The sequence below is a fragment of the Apis mellifera genome, linkage group LG2, assembly GCF_003254395.2.
Source record: "Apis mellifera strain DH4 linkage group LG2, Amel_HAv3.1, whole genome shotgun sequence".
NCBI lineage: Eukaryota > Metazoa > Arthropoda > Insecta > Hymenoptera > Apidae > Apis > Apis mellifera.
The window spans coordinates 6,975,344-6,998,947 of NC_037639.1; the positions used below are offsets into that span (position 1 = coordinate 6,975,344).

The 23,604-nt window shown below is 23.6% G+C and overlaps 3 protein-coding genes across 7 annotated transcripts; 2 read left to right on the plus strand and 1 right to left on the minus strand.

The window, feature by feature from the left end:
• Positions 1–247: 247 nt before the first annotated feature.
• On the minus strand, positions 248–1,116 carry LOC726295 (40S ribosomal protein S27). Of its 2 annotated transcripts, none has more exons than XM_016911019.2 (2): positions 955–1,116; positions 248–580 (listed from the first exon to the last, which is right to left on the minus strand). In XM_016911019.2, the coding sequence occupies exon 2, from the start codon at positions 577–579 to the stop codon at positions 322–324; it is 258 nt and encodes an 85-aa protein (XP_016766508.2). In that variant the 5' UTR covers position 580; positions 955–1,116; the 3' UTR covers positions 248–321. The 2 variants fall into 2 exon arrangements, with proteins under 2 accessions (XP_016766508.2, XP_026294884.1); XM_026439099.1 differs by having other exon boundaries at positions 248–596; positions 955–1,066.
• A 581-nt stretch (positions 1,117–1,697) lies between these two features.
• LOC410886 (E3 ubiquitin-protein ligase UBR2) lies at positions 1,698–8,888 on the plus strand. Of its 2 annotated transcripts, none has more exons than XM_026446465.1 (3): positions 1,698–1,971; positions 2,296–2,537; positions 2,803–8,888. In XM_026446465.1, exon 3 carries the CDS (start codon positions 2,845–2,847, stop codon positions 8,182–8,184), a length of 5,340 nt encoding a protein of 1,779 aa, XP_026302250.1. In that variant the 5' UTR covers positions 1,698–1,971; positions 2,296–2,537; positions 2,803–2,844; the 3' UTR covers positions 8,185–8,888. The 2 variants fall into 2 exon arrangements, with proteins under 2 accessions (XP_026302250.1, XP_394362.2); XM_394362.6 differs by having other exon boundaries at positions 2,818–8,888.
• Positions 8,889–9,941: 1,053 nt separating this feature from the next.
• Positions 9,942–23,429, plus strand: LOC551254 (CDK5 and ABL1 enzyme substrate 2). Of its 3 annotated transcripts, XM_006561181.3 has the most exons (11): positions 9,942–9,959; positions 10,581–11,352; positions 12,701–13,078; positions 13,174–13,297; positions 13,364–13,482; positions 13,729–13,767; positions 14,444–14,529; positions 14,600–14,706; positions 14,785–14,891; positions 15,182–15,386; positions 15,493–15,765. In XM_006561181.3, exons 2-11 carry the CDS (start codon positions 10,931–10,933, stop codon positions 15,631–15,633), a joined length of 1,728 nt encoding a protein of 575 aa, XP_006561244.1. In that variant the 5' UTR covers positions 9,942–9,959; positions 10,581–10,930; the 3' UTR covers positions 15,634–15,765. The 3 variants fall into 3 exon arrangements, with proteins under 3 accessions (XP_006561244.1, XP_016766437.1, XP_623648.1); XM_016910948.2 differs by lacking the exons at positions 9,942–9,959; positions 15,182–15,386; positions 15,493–15,765 and adding an exon at positions 23,006–23,429 and having other exon boundaries at positions 10,554–11,352; XM_623645.6 differs by lacking the exons at positions 9,942–9,959; positions 13,729–13,767 and having other exon boundaries at positions 10,554–11,352.
• Positions 23,430–23,604: the final 175 nt, after the last annotated feature.

Consider the following 23,604-nt stretch of genomic DNA (forward strand, 5'->3'; position numbering starts at 1 on the left):
ATCAATATATATATATATATATTGTATTTATTTTTATATAATTAAGTCATAGATTTTATATATATATATATATATATATATATATATAAAATCTATATATTATATATTATTTATTATATATTTATTATATCTATTATTATATATACATATGTATATATAAATATATTTAAATTTTGTAATTATTAAAAAATAAAATTATTTTATTTTTTAACTGAAAATAAAAATAGGACATAATAAATTTAAAAAATTAAGTAATAATTCTGTTTATTTATTGAATATAAAGAGAAATGTATACATTATGTTGTCTTAACCATCATTATATTAGCATTGAACTTTTCTTCTAAATGAACAACCTTCTGTCAATCGAGCTTTACCACCTGTAGATGTACACAATATTGTGCGACATCCATCACATTCTACTGATCTCTGTGCATGTGAAAAAATAGTTTTGATAGCATAACACCCAGGGCATTTCACATCCATAAAATAGCTATTTGGCTTCTGTACAAGCCTTTTTAGCTTGTGTTTTCTTTTTTCTTCAGCTGGACTTGGATGAAGAAAATCCTTAGCAAGAGGCATTCTGTAAAAGAATGAAACTATAAAATATAAATGTAAATTTTAGACGAATATTTTTAAATAAAATATTCTAAACTATTTTTACAACATATGATGCAATTTAAGATAATATGTATTTTCTATTCATAAATTTAATTTTTTATTTTATAAAAAATTTGCATAATAAATAAATAAATTAATAAATATTATTAAAATAAGTAATTTATAAATAATTCTTTATGCATTATATACTTCTTGCATAATTACATGCAATAGTAACATGCACTTTGATGTTGTAGGCATATACACTAATGCAAGGAAATTTAGTAAAAGTAAATGATAATTTTTTATATATTTATAATATATATAATTTAATATTTAGTTTGACTCCTTGTTTACCTGATTATGTTCTTATTTTGCTTTAAATTTAATAATTACACTCTTTACCACGTGTTTTTTCATCAACGTATGAACTGAAAAGAACAGGAACCAATTGGTTCTATATGAATAAATTCCCACTAGTGAATCAATGTTGTCAACTTATTAAATTCAAATTAATTATAAAAAGAACAAATGATAAATATCAATAAATTAATTTAAAATAGTTAAAAATTTCTATAAATAAAATATTACATTATATATATAGAGTTTAAATTTTAATTTACGAAATTTAAATTTTGAACTTAAAGTTTAATTTTTATGTGCACATCTGTGTTATAATAAATATGTATAATGAATTTTATATATTATGAAAGTAATTTATATTTAATAGATTTTACTTTATATTGATAAATTATTATGTTATAAATATTTAAAATAATATATTAAAGTTCATATGTTGTAATATTTTTAATCAGTATCATTTTCAAATGTTAAAATAAAATTTATATATTATATAAGGAATTAATATTTACTATAAATATATATGTATATATAAATTTAGATAAATAAATAAATTTTTAAATATATTATTATTTATAAAGTTTAAATTATATGTCTTAATGTTATAATTAATTTTTTTGTTATAATTAAAGAAATTTTTTAAAATTTATTATATCAAAAAATATCTAATATTTATATGCTTATCAATTTTTTTAGCGCTGTAGTCAACAGTAAATATTAAAGCGAAAGCACATCTAATATATGTTTGATTTTAGTCTCTAAACTTCATAAAAGCCATTTTGTGCATTGTTCAAGTAAGTGTATAAAAGTAGTGCTTATCATTTCATTTTGAAATGTCAAAACTTGATTGATTGGTATTATCGCATAACCGCGTCTTTGACGCGAACATATGATTATTGTAAGACGACTGCTAATAAACATTATCACGCACGTTGTTGAAAAATCACATACAGATTTTGTGTAACAAAGAACTTTCCAATATCTTTTATTAACCTTGGCCTGATCATCATAACAGTAAGTATCGTCTTCAGAGAAAGTTAAAAATAGTTCAATTTAGTGAAAAATTTGTCTAGAGTTATAAAATAGTTTTTTAAATCGAAATGTTGTTTAGTCTGCGTAATATACAAAATTTTATAACATAATTTTTAATTTTTATCTATAATGAAAGTAATGAATTTTAATTTTTCGACTTATTTAGATACCTCTTTTCATAAAAAAATAGTATTTCAAATTAAATGCAAATATTAATATTTTAATAATTAAAATCAGAAAGTGTCATTATATTGTGTATAAATTTTTTTGCTAATAAATTATTGGTAACCTATTATATATTTTCAGATGATTTTTATGATTGAATAGAAATGAAAGCATTATGTGAAATAATAAAATTGTATCAAATTACATAATTTATATGGACTAAATGTCATATGTAATATAACTAATCAAATTCCACGAATGTTTTTGATATATTTAATGTTGATATGTTAGATCAAATAATAACGTAAAAAACATTATAAAATGCATCTATTTTACATTGCTACATTATATCAAGAATTCTATTGATTCTATGCATTATTGTGGTTAGTATAACAATATTTATTAAATTTATATTAAAATTAAATTTAATTTTTATTGCAATAACAACATATAAAATATTCATTTAATATATTAATATTATAAGAGTTTTTTAGTTAAAAAATAAGAAAAGATTTATTTTTAATTAATATTATATATTGTAATTTTTATAATAGAATTTAATTTGAATTGAATATTAATTTTGTATAATTGAATATTTATAAAATTATTAATATTAAGAAATATATAGATATAAATTTTTATTTATAGTTTTTATGATTTCAGTATACATTGTTTTGATAAATTATAACAATGAGTAACGAAAGTTTACAAAAACAACATCAAGATATTGAAGATATGGAGGCACCATCATCTTTGCTCACTTTTGAAAATTTTAGTCACTCTTGTGTAAATGTATGGATGGAAAAAATGAACAAAGGAGTATTAACTTGTACTCATTTTAATGAACATTGGCGAGTATGGGTGCCAAAAATATATAGTCCAGAACCAAATAGTAACTGTTTAGATTGGGTTTTTGATGAAGAAACAGCACAAAAAATACTTTTCAATACTTTAGAGGAATTTATTTGCAATGGAGATCCAAAGACTATATTGAAAGAATTAAGTCAAATGGATAATGTGATATGTGGTAAAGTGTTCAAAATGGGCGAAGCTACATATAGTTGCAGAGAATGTGGTGTAGATTCGACATGTGTCTTGTGTGCAGATTGTTTTAAGCAATCAGCTCATCGTAATCATAAATATAGAATGGGTACTTCTAGTGGTGGAGGATTTTGTGATTGTGGAGATATAGAAGCTTGGAAAAAAGAACCATTTTGTAATATACATTTAGCTGGAATTCAAGCTAAAGAATCTCGTGGAAATAAATTACCTGGAGATATAGCAGAAAGAGCAGTGGTAACTTTTGAGGCAGTATTAAGATATTGCCATACAATGTTATCTTTAGAACATACACTTGGATTACCTCCTGATTTATGTTTCAATAATAAAGAAGATGATGATCCTTTGTCACTTCTATTAACAACAGATGATTATTGTACAGTTCTTTTCAATGATGAAACTCATACATTTGATCAGGTAATTTCTACACTTACGCGTGTTATGAATTGTTCACAAAGAGACGCGCTAGAATTTGTAACAAATGTTGATAGAGATGGTAGAGCTATTGTAAAATGTGCTGAATTTCAACAATGTAAAGACTTACAGAATGAAATTGAAAAATTTACTTCTAGACATAGCAATCGAGCTTTGAAGGTACTTGTTGTTCATGCTCATGTAATTGCTCATCAAATATTTGCCATGAAACTTTTACACTGGTTACAACAATTTATAAATCCTTGTGAAGGTTTTAGAGTGCTTTTCAGTAATGTTGCACTTAATACAAAATTACCAGTTATTTCCATTGTAGAAGGTATACTTATGAAAGATTCACAGCTGTGGAAATCTGCAAGAACAGCATGGCACAGATTATTAATGTCTGGAATGCTTATGGAATATGAAAGTAAAAAAGCTTTAGCAATTGTTTTTACATATAATTATGGTTCTATTATGAAAGATTACATAAGAGATGATCATGATCATTCATTCTCTATTGTTTCATTTTCTGTACAATTATTTACTGTTCCAACATTAGCACACCATCTTATTGCACATCATGATGTGCTGTTTATTTTATTAAATACTTTTATTTCGGAAAGTTCACGAAGATGTAATGCAGCAGGAAAATTGGAATTTGAAAGAGATACTCCTAATACTTCATTTAAAAGAGCTATATATATTCTTCAAGATTTACGATATTTATTAAGTTCTAAACCAGATGTTTGGACTGATGAATTGAGGAAAAGTTTTTTACAAGGACTTTCACTTTTGCTTACATTACTTAGTAGTATGCAATGTATGGATTCTGTAGTCAGACAAGTTGGTCAACATATGGAATATGAACCTGAATGGGAATCTGCGTTTAATTTACACATTAGACTATCTCCAGTTATTAGTCTTGCTTTACAATGGTGTGGTTCAGATCAAATTGTTCTAATAAAAGCTTTTCGGCTAGTTTTAAGAAGGCTATATGAACAGCCAGGACATGAAATTGGTCCACCTCAAGTGGGAGAATTAGCAGATCATAGTGCAACATGTCTTCAATATGATGTATCATCTGAACCAGTATCTATACATCTTCCACTTTCCAGATTTTTAGCAGGTCTGTTTCCATATCTTGAAATGCATGATTTACATTTTCAATGTGCAGAATTTATTAATCATACAAAACCAACATTAGAACAAATTATAGAACCGGTATTAGCAACTCAAGTAATGATTGCGCAAGTACATAGTGGTATGTGGAAAAGGAATGGATATTCTTTGTTGAATCAGTTATATTTCTATCATAATGTTAAATGTCGTTCAGAAATGTTAGACAGAGATATTATCTTACTTCAAGCTGGAGCATCATTAATAGAAAGTAATGAATTTTTGATTCATGTTTTAAATAAATTTAATTTATTACGGTGGGCAAGTCCAGACTTTGATGTAAATGCTGTCAAATATTTTGAAGATGAGAGTATTAGACAGACTTTAGTTGAAGAATTTTTGGGATTACTTATAACAATAATAGGAGAAAGATATGTACTTGGAGTTGGACAAGTTACTGCTGATGATATTTTGAAAAAAGAAATTATTCAACAATTATGTATTAAACCTCTTTCACATTCAGAGCTTAGTAAAACTTTATCAGATGATACATATTTGGAAACTGAGATGGAAAGAGTGATACAAGATATTGCAGATTTTAAAAAACCATCTCAAATATCAGGAGGGAAAGGAGTATATGAATTAAAACCTCACTTGTATTCAGAATATAATGTATTCTTCTATCATTATACAAAAGAAGAAGTAAGTAATTCTGAAGAAACACAACGAAAACGAAGAAAAGCTTTAGGAGAATTAGAATGTTGTCCACCTCCTAAACTTCCTAAATTAACAGAAGTATTTAGTTTGGTAACTAATTTATTGCAATGTGATGTTATGTTACATGTTATGCAAGTTGTATTAGAAAGAGCACTTAATTGTAGACCTCGTAGATTTTCAGAATCACAAGTACATAAAATTTTGCATCTTATTGGGTATGCTCTTCAAGAACAAGAATCTGGTTATTATCCTTTTTTCGCTTTTACAACAAGAGCTACAAAATGGAAAATTTATAAGTTATTAGAAGATTTATGTAATAGTCCACGTATAGAAGCTCATAAAGATTTATTAACTTGGATTTTAAAAAAATATAGAGAAGTTGCTGGTAATACTCCAATGGAAGTTAGTACAACACCTATTGCACCACATACAGAAAATACTACAAATGAAAATGTTGAAACTGATAAAGAATGGAGAACAAAAATGGCAGCAGAAAAACGTGCAAGAATAATGGCACAAATGGCTGCAATGCAGAAACATTTTATGAAAAAGAATGCTGAATTGTTTGAAGAACCTGTTTTAGATGTGAATAAGTCTAATGATCAAGATTCAAGTATGAATTCAAAAAAATGTCTTCAAAAAACACCAGTTGCTGTTGGTATTGGACAAACATTAAGAATTTCTGGTGAAGAAACTTATAAAACTTGTATTTTGTGTCAGGAAGATCAAATTGTAACAGCAGCTGGTCCAGCAATGGTATTAGCTGCATTTGTTCAACAATCTACCGTATTGTGTCAATATAGAGCTAATATTGATGAACCTGATCCATTATATCTTTCTGCAAAACTTGGTGCATCACCACATACTGGTACTTGTGGTCATGTAATGCATGTACATTGTTGGCAAGAATATTTTAATAATGTACTTGCAAAAGAAAATAGAAGACCATTTCGTTTGCGACAACCAGCAAGTTTTGATGTGGAAAAACATGAATATCTTTGTCCACTTTGTGAATGCCTCAGTAATACTGTTTTACCTCTTTTACCAGCATTGAAAACATTGCAACCAACTCCACAAAATCAACCCGAACTTGATTTTGGTACATGGTTGGAAGCTTTAAGAATTACAATGCAAGTTAGATATGGATTAAGTGGAAATTTACACAAAGCAAAATGTATTAAAGACGAACATGATCCTACATGTCGGTATTGTATAATGCCTCTAGCATGTCATATACAAGCTATTCGTAATGAACTTGGTAATGTAGCAAATATATTTGAGTCAAATTATAGTCAACCTAGTGTATCTATATCAGAGAATTTAATATCTACAATTCAGCTTTTTGCACAAGCAACATATACAAAAGAATTTGGTACTGAACCTGATGAAGATGATGATAGAGTACCATTATTAGCATGGAAATCAACTGCATATAGTATTCATGCTATAGAATTTCTTTTACGTGATATGGATAAACCTTTATTAGGTGCTTTGTCATCTAGACAAAGAGACAGTTTGGAAGGACTTGCAAGAATCTCAGCTGTTTTAGGATCTAAATGTCAACTACGTACTGGGACAAAAGTGACATGGGCAGATAGAGATAGTATTCAAAATAATGCACTTTCTCTTTTAACATTGTTATTAAAAAATCCACATGAAGGACCAAGTATTCTAGATTGGGATCCATTTGGAGTACTTGTTCCTTTGATCAATTCATTTCCCAGTCTTTTCTGTACAAGTTTTAAGGCTGCACCATCAATTATTACAGGTGGCATATTTGAATTTTATGCATTACAGCTCATATTTATATCTCTTATAGTGAAAATATTATTAATATCAGATTTTAATGAAGAAATGGATGTAGATAATCCAGAAACAACTGAAAATACATTTTCAGAATTTATTTTGACATTGGCTCAAGTTCTAAACATTAATATTGGTACTCAAACAGCTGCTAATATATGGAGACGAATCACAAAAGCTTCTTTACCTTTTCTTAGATGTTGTGCTCTCTATTTTCATTATATATCTGATGTTCCAGCACCAGAGGAATTAACTAAAATAGATGGAGCAACATATGAAAATATTTGTGCATATTTGGGATTACCGACAACGTGTGATGAATTAATAAAGCCAAATTTAGATATAATTATAAAATTAATAAATATTTGGAAAAGTCATCCCACTATTCAATTGCATCTATCTGGTGCTAGTACAATGACAATTATAAGAGAACCTTTGAAAGTTAATAAATTAGTGGAGCTTCCAGAAGATTATAGTGAATTAATAAATATGATATCATCGTTTACGTGTCCAAATAGCGTTCGGGAGGATTCTAAAACTCCAACCCTGTGTCTCGTATGTGGTGAAATGTTATGTTCGCAAAGTTATTGTTGCCAATTTGAACTGAACGATGCGATGGTTGGTGCGTGCACATATCACGCAAGTAAATGTGGAGCTGGAGTAGGATTATATTTACGAATACGAGAATGTGAAATTCTTTTTTTAAGAATTTCAAATCGAGGATCTTTTGCTTGTCCGCCTTATCTTGATGAATATGGCGAAACAGATCAAGGTTTACGAAGAGGAAACCCACTTCGATTGTGTTATGATAAATACAGGCAATTAAATCAAATGTGGTTGGGGCATGGACTATATGAATCCATATCAAGGGCAATTGAGTCTTCAAGTAGTCCTATGTCAACTCGATGGCAGCATCTATAACCATCCTAGGATTTTTATGCTCTAGCTTGGACATTTAATTATTGATACTAAATCTATATTTAACATAAACAATCATAGTAAATACTATGATTGTCAATCATTTATTCTATCATCATAAGAAACTGATGAAATTATTTATTTTTGGGGAATACAGTGTGGATTTGTACATTTAAAATGATTGGATGTTATTATTGTTACAATGTCTTGCTGCCTTTTAGATTATTTCAGAGTTTACAGAATTTTCTATTATCATTGTGTAAATTAAATATAAATTTCTTTATAATTATTGACCAGATGTTGTATGAACATTGTTGCTTGTAGAAATTAGTTTGTAATATTATTTGAATAATTGTCACATTGTTTACAAAATTCTAGAATCATATAAATATTTGAAAATGTATAAATGAAAAATGTTTCTGAATTAGCTATTTTAAAATACTTCTATTGATAAAATCATTTTTCTTATCATTTTACAGAAATTTCATAAAACCATCTAAATCATCTCATGTCATAAATTGTTACAAATTTAAAAAAGTTGAATATGTAAAAATTTAAAAATGTAAGCTATAAAAACAAATGATTTTGCAATAATCAAATATTTATTTTAGTTTCAAAATTTCCTAATCAGTAATGGTACATATAGATAAATGTTGAAAAAAACACATAAATTATTTAAAAAAATTCAAATAAATAGTGTGACATAACATTTGTTTTCTCATTACTAGTCTTTTAGATCTACATATTTGATATAATAATATAATTTGATGATATTCTTTTTGCATAACAATAATGATTTTATATTGATTACATTAATTTTTTGCTTTCAATATTGCAATATATTAAATTGTATACTGTACAGTTATTTAATATAGATTTATTTATGTATAGGTTTATAATAGATACAATGTGTAAATATTACATATATTCTGAATTAATTATTATTATTATTATAATTAATACCAAGTTGAAATCCTTAATTAATAATTACAAATATAATTATTTTTAATTTTGCTTATATACATTTTAATATAAGCAAAAGTATTGATTATTTATAACAAAAAATAATACATATGAAATGTTTAAACAATGCTTTCAGGAAAAATTTATATTGTTAGTAAGAGAGGACAATGTACTTTTAATCAAATTATGTTTTTATGATTTTTTTTTGTAAGTAATGTAATTTGTATTGTAACAGTGTAATTTGTATATGATTTTTTTGTTTTTGAAGTGTAATTTGTAATTGTTTGCTTAAGTACATTTAGGAAATAGTGTTAGTAATAGCAACAAAAAATATTTTATTTTCTTGAATATTTAACAATATTTTTTTACATCGAATTATTTGTGTATTTATGATAAATTTTCTGTGTTGAAAATGATTTATTTTTTATTTATTAGGAAAAGTTATATATTTATCGATCATCTATAACATATGGAAAAATTGTATAAATTTAAATATATATATATGTTTTAAACAAATATATATGTATATATATGTTTTAAACAAATATATATATATATACATGTTTTAAACAAATATTTTAATTTATCAGAAAGAAAATGAAACGGTTATTACGAAAAAAAATTTGAATTTAAAAACAAAATGTATGTTATAAATATAATAATGTTTTTAATAATTATACGTAATAACTTCTTTTAAAAATTGTTATATATAACTAAAAAATAATTTATAATTGTTATTTTTTAATTAAAATTGAAAGTTATCGACTGTTGGTTAATAACCTCATTAATATTAACATTGGAAGTGCCATTGAAGGGTAAGAATTTAATATTAACATCGATTGAAATATATATATCTATAAAATAATTATGAAGATTTATAACCATTGTTATTGTTATATTAGTAAATTATATTTGTTTCGTTTTTGTTTATTTATAATTTTGTCAAAAATTATATTATTTTTGCAATTTTGTTTTGATATGAACACAAGTACAATGCTTAATAATTTATATTATTTTATAATTTTTATATTGATTATTTTAAGAATGTGTTTTTTTTTTACTTCAATATATCTATTTGAAAAATATGAACTAATTAATGTTTATATAGTACATACTTTTATAAACAATGTATTTTTTGCACTTATTTTTGAATAGTAAAATTATATTCATATTAAATAATAGCATTATTTATTTTTAATGTAAGAAAAAGACAATAAAATTATCACTATGTAGTTAATTTTAGAAAATTTTTATTAACCTCGTAAGATAATGTGTATGATGAAAATGATAAATATAAAAAATTTTTTAAAATTTATTAAATGTTTGATAATAATATAAATTTTTATAAAAAAAAAATATAATGAATTTTTTAAAGAAAAATATGAAATTCTAGAAAATTCTCTATATTTCGACATTAATTCGCATACATATGTAAGAAAATGCGCAGTCGCAGAAGAAAGTAAAGGGTACTACTCGGCCGACAAGAGGATGGATCACAGTGTTGCGTAGTAGGAAGGAAGATTGTTTCATTGGTAGCAGGATTGTGTTTTAATCTTATGAAAGGAATCAGTACGATGATGAATGACACCGGTTCACGTTTCTACGTGCGCTGTGTGAGCATATTAATGGAAAATGTCAGGACTAAGTGTACGAGCAGTGATAATGAATTGTGATCCTAGTAGTTGTCCTCGTTTGATAAAAGAATCTTCATTGGGTGTTCGTCTTTTTCCTGGTCGTTTACGTTGGTACTCGGTAATACTGATCTATCGACACGGTCAACCGTGGAATGGCAGCAGCCTTAAAAAAGAATCATTCACGCAGAAGGTTGGCCGCGCTAACATTTCTTTCGAACATCTCTCTCGATGGCAGCCACCGCGACACCAAATTAGCTGTTCTTTCACGGAATGGTGTTGCTCATACACGTACCCTCAGTGATAGTCAGGCACATCAAGTTGATGTTCGTCAATCTGATTTGACCGTTTCTACTGAAGAAGTTCTCGATGACTGTACTGAAGAGCATTTAATATCATCATCTACAAAGCAAACAAGCTCTCCACAATTAGTGCCAAAAAGTGGTGAACACAATTCATTTAGTTCAAATTCTGACGGGTTATTGACTCCTGCAAAGGCAGCAGTGGCTGTATTCCTAGAACAAGAAAGAAATTATCCACAGCTTTCTACTGGATTTCATAGTTCATTCAGAGAACGGTAAACAGTTTGAGTTTTTTTAAATGAAAGATATATACTTCGTTTCTCCAATTTTACAGACTTAAATAAGTTTAATTTCTTGTAATTTTATAATTTACATATATTTATATTAAATAATTTATAAATTGTTAGGAAAAAAATTTAATTTTGTTTAAGTTTTACTATTTTTTGTAAATTATGAAATGTATCGGATATAATTTAAAGTTTATTATCAATATTACTTAAAGTTTATTATCTGTTCAAAATATAAGTAATTAAATTGTTGATTTTATTACATATTACAATATATAATAATTTGCAATAGATTAAAATAAATAAGTACAATAATAAATTGGTGTGATATTTTCTCCATTCCTTCTAAGATTAATTGTAACTAAAAGTATATTATTTATATTTGCTATCTATGATATATGATTAACAAATATATACAATAATTAATAAAATAACAAATTAATGTAATTATTTTATAATGATAATTTTATATAATTATTTTTTAAAATTATATTAAAAATATTTTCAATATATAACATATTCAACATATAATACATTATGATATAATATGTACAATATGTTTTTCATAAAATAAAGATTTTTTTATAACAATTTTGTATAACAATAGTGCTGTTTATAATATAAAATATTAATATAATATAATATAATTTTTATGTATTAATGTATTAAGGTAATATTATAAAATAATAAACAGAGATTTATTTATGAACAAAATTAAAAATAAAATAAGAAAAACATGAAGAATATAAAAAAGGAATATATATAACAAATATATTTAATCAATATTTATTTTCTTATTTTTTAAAAAAATTTATATTAAATTATTAAGATGTAGATATTTATTTATTTAAAAAAATATTTATCTAATTTATTTATTTTATTATTTATTTATTTAATTTTAATTTATTTATTTAATTTTAATTTAATTTGGAAAATATATTTATAATATTGTATAAATATTGGGAAAATATATTTGTAATATTATGCTATGTTTGAGTTATAATATAAAGTTAAAATACTTAATTATTTTTTTCATAATAATAATTATTTTTTTAATTGATTCTATTGGAATTTATATTTTATATTTCAATATAAAATTAATATTTACAATTTAAAATTATAATCTTATAAATAAATATATATCAATATAAATTTATCTATGTTTCTATGTTTAATATTATAGTTCATTTAAAATTATTATAATCATATAAACAAGAAATTAAATAGTATTTAGGATTATTAAATTTATGATTTAGAAAACTTAATTTAATTTTATATTTTATCTTTTATATATTATTAAAAAAAAACATAAAATATTTATTTTTATTTCTTACAGTACTGGTACAACTGGTAGTGAATATTCCTTACCTGAAAGACGAGTTGGTTCTTTACAATATAAAAAACGTATAACTCATCAAACATCTACTCTTTCGGAAGATATAAAACATCAGTATAATAGTTCCAATGAAAGCATTGGTTCTTTACGTTCTAAAACACAATCTTCAAAATCAAAAACAAAGACACCAAATAATGTACAATGTAGTTCTGCAAATAGTGGTATAATACCAGAAGTTACAAGAGAATTGCGTTTAATGCAACGACCTATAAATGGTTATAAATTTGGAGATGATAGATTAGTTTTGGTGTCTAATAAGCGTGTGCCATTTCTAGTATTTTCTGCTCTTCCATATAATAAAGGACAGAGATCTAGTTGGTAAGATAAAATATCATGAAAATTAAATTGTGTATATTACATATATATAATAAAATATACAATATATATTATTATAAATTCTTTTCTATTTATAGGTCTGAATTGCGTAAAGATACAGGGCGAAGAAAAAATATTTCTTCACAAAGACCATTATCAGCAATTAATGATAATATTGATCCCTTTGGTTTATTGGGTATAGAGCGTGCTAAAGACGGCCAGGTATTTAATTAAATAATTCAATTCAATTTATAGTTTTTATTTCCATATGAATTTTATATTTTGTAGGAAATATCTTATGGACAATTACTTGTTCCATCCAGACAGTTTCAAAAGGATAAAAAATTACATTTTAGTGATAATGAGACGATAGAACTTATATCTAACAAGCATCCTATAGTTTCAAGGTATTTATAATTTATGTTATTAAATTTTATATATTTTTATTTTTTTTAATATTTTATTTTATTTTTGCAAAGTATAAGTATTTTGTAATATTATTTGTCAAAGAAAAATGTTATCATTATATATTTCTTATTTTATATAATTTCCATTCATCTTTCATATATTTTATTTATACATATATCTTCACAGAACATACACTGCACCATTTTTTTTGTCTTATAACAAAATTTTTTAACCATATTTTGCAGGACAAAAACTATTACATGGAATGTGGATCACTCTAAATGGTAAAATATGTAATCATATTGTATCAAATAAAGATTAAACTAAATTAAAATAATATTGTATACAATAGAAAATATGAAGTATAATTTGTAATGTTAATTAATTTTTGGAGTAGATAATTTTTAATATAATTATGTTTATTTTTTTAATAAAATATATCTATTATATAATATTTACATTATATATTATAATATACATATATCATAATTATTATTAATATTCACATATATTATTTAATAACTAATATTTATTAGAAAAAATATTTATATTTTGAATATTTAGTAATTGTTTGTATTGATAATAAAGTAATGGATTCAAATAAATATATTTTTATTAAAATAGATATTTTTATTTCAGGATTGGATAGATCAATAGATAAGATATTATATATATTTCACTTAATGTACACATATTATCATTTACATTTATTAATCATTTCATATTAACATACATATATTTATAACAAAATTTATACATTTATAAATATACATTTATAACAAATAGTATTATTTTATATAATTTCTATCCAGTATCATTAACTTCTTGTAATATTTAGTATATATAAAATTATTAATATATAAAATATTTAAAAATTATTATTATTATTATATATTTATTATTTGTAATTATTGAAATTATTTTTTTGTACTATACTTTATAAATTGAAATTTTTTTCAGGTGTCTATCATATGATACAGCTACACATCGTACTCAACATTTAACACCAGAGTCTCCACCATTATCTTTCAATACTGATTCTAAAGGTATCTTATATAATATATAAATATTTGAAATAATAAATAAAATAATATATTTTCATAATATATTTTTTAGTTTATGATTGGGATGAACAATCATTACAATATAATCCCAATTTATTGGATGATCCAGAACTTATAGCTGGAAAACATAGAACATTGCTTACATTTACATCATACATGGTATGTTCTGTAAATTTGTAATAAAAATATATTATAATAATTTTATTTAATGATTTATTTATTTATTTTTTTTCATAGGCATCAGTTATTGATTATGTAAGACCATCTGACTTAAAAAAAGAATTAAATGACAAATTTAAGGAAAAGTTTCCACATATACAGCTTACTTTGAGTAAGTTAAGGAGGTTGGTATTAAAATTATGATACATAATTTATGAGATATACACAGTATTGTGTATGAGAGCGTTTCTTTGAAAAAAAGATAAAAATAGGTGCAAACTAATTTTCGAGCTTTTGTGTATTAACATTTTACTTACTATTTGAATTTTCAAAATTCATATTATAAATTATATATTTATTTAAATAGTTTTTAAATAGTGTAATAATATTTCGAATTGCGGACACTCTCACAGTCAATACTGTATATAATTTTTTTTATCTAAAATTTAATAATAAATTACAACGATATATATAGTTTAAAACGAGAGATGAGAAAAATAGCAAAAATGGAATATGGTATTGATCTCTTAACAGTAGCAATGGCTTATGTGTATTTTGAGAAACTTATTCTTCGAAATGTTGTTACGAAACAAACGCGGAAATTATGTGCTGGTGCATGCTTACTTCTTGCAGCAAAATTAAATGATGTTAAGGGTGATGTTCTCAAATCATTAATAGAGGTATTTATTTCATATGTATAAATATTTTATATCAATATATAATATTAGCGCATAAATCAGTTATATATGGAACATTTTTTGGATTCAATTTTTATTTAATTTACAGAGAATTGAAAGTGTATTTCGTTTAAATCGTAAGGATTTAATTACATCTGAATTTGCTGTCTTGGTGGCCTTAGAATTTGGTTTACATCTTCCAACATGGGAGATATTTCCACATTATCAGAGATTAATATATGAATCTTGACCTTCTTTTACATTTCTTTTACGTAGGCCCAGAACATTTTCTTCATAAAATTGAGATTTACAATGATGAAACAATTACGAAAAAAGTACAATATATAAAATTTTTTTAATATCAAACGTACAAACTTATGAAGAAGAAAAAAGAATTTAAAAATGAATAGATACATTATGGTTACTAACAAATTTGTTATTTTAGAATGTCATAAAGAAATAATATATCGGTAACAAAAATATATCAGTAAACAATAATAACAAGTTATAAACAATTTAATATAACAATTAAATAGGTAAAAATAATTACATAAAAGATATAAAATATTTTATTTTCTTTTATTTTAATTAATTAATGGGCTTTAATTAATAAGCTCTTATATTTGATAAATTTATTTAATATTTGATGAATATGTTAATATATATAATCTTAGAAAATCTTATAATCTTAGAAAAATTGTATAAAATCATAGTAATTACAGAATTGTTTAAGTATGACGAACTAAAGAATTATAAGCGATATATATTTTTTAAATTTTATAAATAATTTAATGTTTAAATTTTTTAAATATTTAAATTTTAATTTGTTTTTAATGTGACTAAAAAATTATATTATGCATAGTAATTGATACAATTAATAATTTTTTTGATGATACAATAATTTATACAAAAAAAGATTATATTAATTATACAAAATAATAGTTAATTTCAAAAACTTAAGAAAAAACAATAAATATTATATATATATATTTTAGAATCAATAGAGATTTATAACGTATAATGAAATTTTGTTTTTTAAAATTAAACTCTGAAGTTTGAATAAATGAAAGAGTTTTCGTATTGCATTTGCATGTCATATCCATTTGTCCATAAGTCTGGGATCAGCTTCTGATTCAAAAGCAACCGACTGGACTTAAATATTTTTTTGATTAAAAAAAATATATTTGATTAAATTTGATCAAAGTTTTTGATAAAAATTAAAGATTTTCATGTTTTAAAAAAATCAGCATTAAAATTATACTGTTTTTAAATAGAAATTTATTTTTAAATAGAAATACTTAAATATTTAAAATTTTATTATTATAACTTTAAAATTTTTTTAAACAAAAATACTATTGTTTAAAAATTTTATTTTAAATATTATAAAAGTTATTTAAAATTTTATTTAAAATTTTTTTTTTTAGAAGTTTTTTTAATATATGATAAATATTGTATTTTATTATTATTATCATTATTTTTATTTACTGAAAAAAAATTATAAAATATCTATACAAACTGATATTATTAAATAATAGGAAAATATCCATAAAATATATTATTAATAAAGTAATTTTTTTTTAATATGAAAATTTTTACAAAATTAGGATATTTTATTAATAATTATATTTTTATTGTTTTTGCATTAAACTTGTAATTTATTTAAAACATATATTCAAACATTTTTTGGATATTAATAGGAATAATAGGAATTAATTGAATATTTATTAATTTATTAAAATATAAATAATTTTGATATAAAAAAAATTTCATTTATTTGATATAAATTTTTGTTATATTTTAAATAAAAAATGAATTATCTTTTTCTTATCTAGTCAAAGCATTGATAGAAAATAATTCAATTTTCTAATATGTAATGTAATTTATAATGTATTTGAATGAAATTTTAATGATATTGAATAATGAAGTTATATTCTTATATGTATTTAAAGTGCTATCTTTTTTGAATTTTTTAATTTATAAATAATTATTCGTTAAAATAAAAGAATTCTAAACAATTTTTCAATTCATTTATATTTAAAAATCTTTTTTATTAAAATATTAATACTTTAAATATTATATTTAAATTATTTTGTAAGTATTTTAAATTTATATTTATAAGTAAGTACGAATTAAAGTATAAAAAAATATATACGCTAATGAACCAATTTGCGAAAGATATTTCAAAGATACATTCATAGAAAATAATTATGGACATTGCTTTTGATTGAACAAAATTACGAAAATTATATTGTAAATTATTTAAAACTTAAATGATATATGTTAATATTATTAAATATTCAAATTCAAAATAAATATAGACAGGTGCTATAAAAAATTATCACAATAGATATTAAGTCAGAATCGTACTTAATAGTAATTTGTGCGACTTTTTAGAGTAATGTTTTCAATTGTTATAAAATTAGTTTTCATTACAAAAAACAAAAAATTTTCAATATTATTTTCAGAACAAATTTTATTATTTTATTGTACAGTTTTACTTAGAACTTTAAATTTTGAATTTATTAGTAATTTTATATGATGTAAAAAAATACTTATATATATATATATATATATATATATATATATATATATATATATATATGTTTCATAAAATGCATATACAGAAATACCAGTATTTACATATATAATATTTCTATATTAAATTCTAACTCTTATATATTGATGTTATATCTTCATATTAATTTTAACGGAGATACGTTTTTATTCTACCATTATTCTATATAAAAATTTCTATTTTAATATTTTCATTATTTTTTCCATTAAATAATCGTATTAAATAATAAATATTTTTTTATTGTTACAAATAATTAATATAATAATCATTATAATATAAAAGAGTAATATGGAAAAAGAAAAAATTTATTTTTTACATTTATAATATTTTTAATATTAAAGCAGATTTTGATTATATATTATTCTTAAATTATTGTTAAGCGTGAAAATATACGCTTAAATTAAAAGAAAATTTCTTTTAAAGTTTTTGTGTATATTTTTTCAATTTATATATATATACGATTTAATTTAATAATATATAATTCAAACAAATGCATATCTTAAACTTTCGAATTAATATATTAAATTTTTTTTAGAAATTACAGGAAACTATAAATAATGTTTTTCTTTGAAAAAGATTTAATATAAAAACACCGTAGAGATTATGTATAAAGTAGTCATATGTATTTTCAAAAATATGTTCTATATGAATTAGATCAATTTGTTTATTATTATTATCAAATTTTTATTATTATCGTAATTTAATCAATACAATAGTTTGAATATTATAACATTGATTTGTTTACTATATATAAATTTTCATTATTGTTTTTATTGTTTAAATTTTTCGGATATTATGATATGATACAAGATTTAATCATTATCACAAGAAGATGTTATCACAAGAATTATCAATTTTCAATATAAAATTTCTGTCATTAATTTTTTTTTAATAATATTTCAAGAATTATAGATATTTCAAGAATTATAATATCATTTATAAATGTAGTTTCATAAAAATAATGAAGTATTTTTGTTTATAATATGCTAAGGCAATATGGTTTTTACTATAAATGTATTTAATGAAATTCAGTGATTAAATTATAAATATATATTACGTATAATACTTTGATTTCACAATCAAAGTAAACTAGTTCCACAATTTCTTTTCTAGTTTAGATAAGCATTATTCGAGTTTCATCGAAAACAGTTCCAAGTTAGTGCCATAATTGATAAATATACGTGCTTTATCTAAGTTTATTTAAATAAGGAAATGATAATGAATTTTAATTTTTATTCAATATATTTTCAGCTTCAACTGATTTAAAAAAAAATATTCGAGATATGTTATATATAGTTCTTAATTTTAAATTAAGTTAAAATTTATCTATATAATATCATAAAATACCATGTTCAGGGTAATTCAATTGAAATCACAAAGGATCCAGTAATGTTTGAAATATTTGCAAGCTAATTTTCCTAAGATTAGTCGAAATGAACATAGTCTATTATAATTGTGAACTTTCGCATCCATATATCAAATATTATGTATCCATCATACAATATATGTACGTTTATATTATGTCCTGCGTGCGCGTGCTTACATGAATGTCCACGTACATATTTAGAAATGTATTTATACAGAATGATAGCATTAAGACTGAAAACTTAAAGAATCCAGTTTTCAGTTCTCTTCTTCGATTTCCTTAATCGGTATCGATAACACTTGTGGTGTAATAATTGATAGAATTGAAAGTGGAAATGTAAAAGACGATGGACTTTGATACGACATACAATTTATAATGGTGATTTTTGAAGATAAATTAAGATTTGACGAATGGATCAACGATTTTTAAAAATATCTGCTCATTAGAAATTTCTATCTGTGTATCTATGTAAATTAGTCTTCAAGTTTATGTGATATATGTTTTTATTTGTTTAATGTTAAAAAAGATATTCATATTAAAATTTAATCTGTACAGTTATAAATGACCATTTTTAATGTGCTATATCAAATTATTTTGTAAAATTGTGAATATGCTGTGATTATTTAAAGAAATTGATCGAATCTCAATCACTCCGAAATTTAAAATGGTCATTTCATATTTACTATTATTAATTATTTTTTGCGAACTCTTTCAGTGGTAAGCGTGATATTTAAAACTTTTTATAAAAACATTATTACTTTTTACAGAAAGAATAAATAAGATAAACATGATTGAAAAAAAATTTTGATTTATGTTTTATTATTGCAAGTTAAGTTATCAAATTTCGGACTCGGTTCGGATTCTCACTGAAAGAGTTAAAAGAAATGATATCCAAGGTATATACATTTATGTACGATAATCAGTCAATTGCAAGATACTTTATCATATTACAACATAGTATTATAGGATGTTGTAAACGGCGATCGATAGTTTGTGTACAACTCTTTTAAAATAAAATGAATAAAGAATGTATAAATACAAATAAAGTCTGAAAAAAGACAAAACTAGTATTACAAATTTTACTGTTTTTTATTAGCACTTCCATTTTATTTTATATCTTATACTTTTATATCTGTCTAATATTAACCATAAAGTGTTTAAATAATTATAAATTTCAAATTTCTTTATTTCTCTTTTTATTTAATCAGTTTTTTGAATCGATATATCGATAAAACATAATATTGATCGTTCAGAAATTAACTTTCTTTACGTAACGTTGACACATTATTTTATTCCGACTATTTTCTGCGTTTTTATATGACTTCACATGTATTATAAAATTATATTTAAATTATATTTGTAATATTGGCTTACTAAATGTTTTTTATTTTAATAGGATTTAATTTATAATAATTTTAAAATTTAGATATGTCATATTTTTCTTTAATTTTATTTTTTATTTTTCAGAAGAAGCGGTATTAAAATTCTTTACTTTAAAAAAACTATTACAGATGCTGGTTAATAATTATTAATAACAATATAATAGTTAATAATAGTTAATAACAATATATAGGAACATGAAAAAAATTATCAGTTGCTGTGATTTTAGGTAAAGAATCTCAGATGTTCGTTTTTCAAACGTGTTTATTCTCAAGAGTCCTGAAATAACAATAGCTTCTAACTATTTCTACTAACAATCTATTACTTTATCTAGTAATTTATTTTATGTGTGGCGATATGATTCATTGATTTAGAGATTTTTGCAGAAACATATGTTACACAGAAATCGTTGTATGCTTTTATTTCATTATGAAAAATATTATAGTAAATTCATGGTATATTTAAAAAATACATTTGAAGGATTGTTTAGTTTAATTTTCCTATCGTTGAAGTAGGTTCGCGATACTCGTCATTGATTAAGAATTTAGTAATAACAAATAAATAAATGAATAGTTTTGTCGAATGATCGTACAAGACTTCTGTGCGAGCTTCTAAACATTCACATTAGAGTGGCCACTCTAAAAATGAAGGTTCCCGTTTTTGTCCTTTAACGCCATAAGATAGAAAGTCTACTTATCCTTGCTTCTGTTTATCTCTTCTTCGAAAAGTTTCTGTAGTAGGAAATCTTATAGGGAAAATATTTCAGTACGATGTTAAATTTTTTAAATTGTCGATGTTAAGAAAATAATCTCAATCGTGATGCCAAAAGTTAGGATGTTATGTTAAAATTATTTCTTTAAATTCTTCTATAATTTATTGTTGTAATTATTAAATTGAATTACGTTTAAAAACGTTAAGTTAAATTTTGAAATACAATAACTTTATCTTTTAAAATAAAAACATGTATATTGTCCTTTGAAAAATATAATTAATTTTTTTGCTAATATTGCAAATGAATTAAAAAAGAGAAACATATATCATAGGATCGGTGGAACGTGATGTTATGATTTTACTCCTTCGCTCGTAATTCAAACCGTCTCGGAAAGTAACCACCGTCTTATTATGGGGCGCATAACTGTCGCGTGCGACGGACAGGAAGTGAGCCGTAAAACCTATTTGTCGGCTTCTCCTTACTCACTTTCCCCCTTAAATATCTCTTTTCTTTTCTTCGTCGAAAGTTTCTACACTTAAACTTAAACCATATCCAGATTACATAGGTTTCTATAAATTCACGTAAAAATTTGTATCAAAAAATATCGATAAGTTATGGAAATATTCTAATTGGAAGATTAGTTCAGAATATTAATTCAATTTTCATGATTAAAAACTTATGAGACTTTTTTATCGATTATTTAATTGATTTGATGGTTAATTTTTAATGTTAATGTTAATACATTTTTTAAATGAATTATTATATATATATATATCTAATGATTGACATCTTATTAAATACTTAGGATTAAAAGGATTAAACTAAGAATAGTTTTCGAGCTGTCCAATTCGAGCTGTCGGGGAAAATATATAGTCGGATTTGAAAAGGACGTAAAATTCCAAGAGACCCCCTACTGACGAAACTTGAAACTGATCTGCCAGCAGGCGTGAGCTTTTATTACTGAAAAGGGATTATAGTATTTTTCATGATGATAGTAGTACTATCGTTTACTTACTTAATTGCTTACATACAGAACAGTTCTAAAGGCAAATTAATTTTATGGAACAGTTGTATATTAATTACATTAAAGTACATATAATTAAATTATCATAATATTTAATTTCATATTTTAACATTTTTTACTTAAAATATTTTATAAGATATTTTTTTTGTTTTAAAAAAATAATAAATTTTTTATCTTTGATGGAAAATATACGGATAGATCGATATTCTAATTATTAACTTAATTATTATTATTTTTCGAAAATTTTTTCATTTTTCACGAAAGGAACAGAATGAAAAAATTTGTATGGACATGTCGGTTTGCAAGAAAACATTTCGTTACTAGATAAACTATAGATTGAGATAAACTGCAGAACAAAATTCTTTCCCTTTTCGAAAACAGCTGCATCTCTTTACCAGAAATATTTTCCAGCTTTTCAAATACTATGTACAAGTAAACAAAGTTTTGACCATCTTTTTATCTGAAATATTCATTACTTATCAATCCGCTCGTAAGTTCTATCGCTTAAAAATTTTCCTATTTAAAAAATTAATCTCTGAACTAAAACTCTCGGGTATTTTTCCAGATTCGAACGAACGAAAGGAATTAATAAGAGAATAACAAGATTAATCAGCAATTCTTCACAAATCCGGAACGCAAACATCATAAAAATCGCGTGTCATCGTAGTATCATTAACACGTTGCAATTCTGATTCATCAAGAAATACAAACGTATCGACAAAATGTATGTAATACGTCGTTCATTCATATTCACGGACAAAGATCGTTCCCGGGCATTTGACAACGTCGAATATTCTTCAATCTCGGTAATTCTCGAAACATTTGACGATGACACGATCGAGAGGCATTACAATACTGCCATAAAATAGCAGGACTACAGGTAGCAGGAGCTGTCAGGTAAAAGTGCGCGCGCTTTGTTGTGGGTATCGCTTACAGTTAATCCACAATCTGGAACCCACTACAATGGTGCGATGACCGGCGTCGTAGGCGGCGAGGGATACGTTTCCTACGGTGGGGAGGGAGAAAAAAAAAGAAAAGAAAAGAAAAGAAAAGAAAAGAAAAGAAAAGAAAAGAAAAGAAAAGAAAAGAAAAAAAAAGGGCGAAGCGACGACAAGCGGGAGAGCGGTGGTGTATGAGAAAAACGGCGCATAAGGGAGCGAGAAA

Coding starts and splice junctions, on each gene's coding strand:
- LOC726295 (XM_016911019.2), bottom strand. CDS start 579: ATGCCTCTTGCTAAGGATTTTCTTCATCCAAGTCCAGCTGAAGAAAAA.
- LOC551254 (XM_006561181.3), top strand. CDS start 10,931: ATGGCAGCAGCCTTAAAAAAGAATCATTCACGCAGAAGGTTGGCCGCG. Junction 13,483..13,728: donor AAGCATCCTATAGTTTCAAG/GTATTTATAATT, acceptor CATATTTTGCAG/GACAAAAACTATTACATGGA. Junction 14,892..15,181: donor ACTTTGAGTAAGTTAAGGAG/GTTGGTATTAAA, acceptor CGATATATATAG/TTTAAAACGAGAGATGAGAA.
- LOC410886 (XM_026446465.1), top strand. CDS start 2,845: ATGAGTAACGAAAGTTTACAAAAACAACATCAAGATATTGAAGATATG.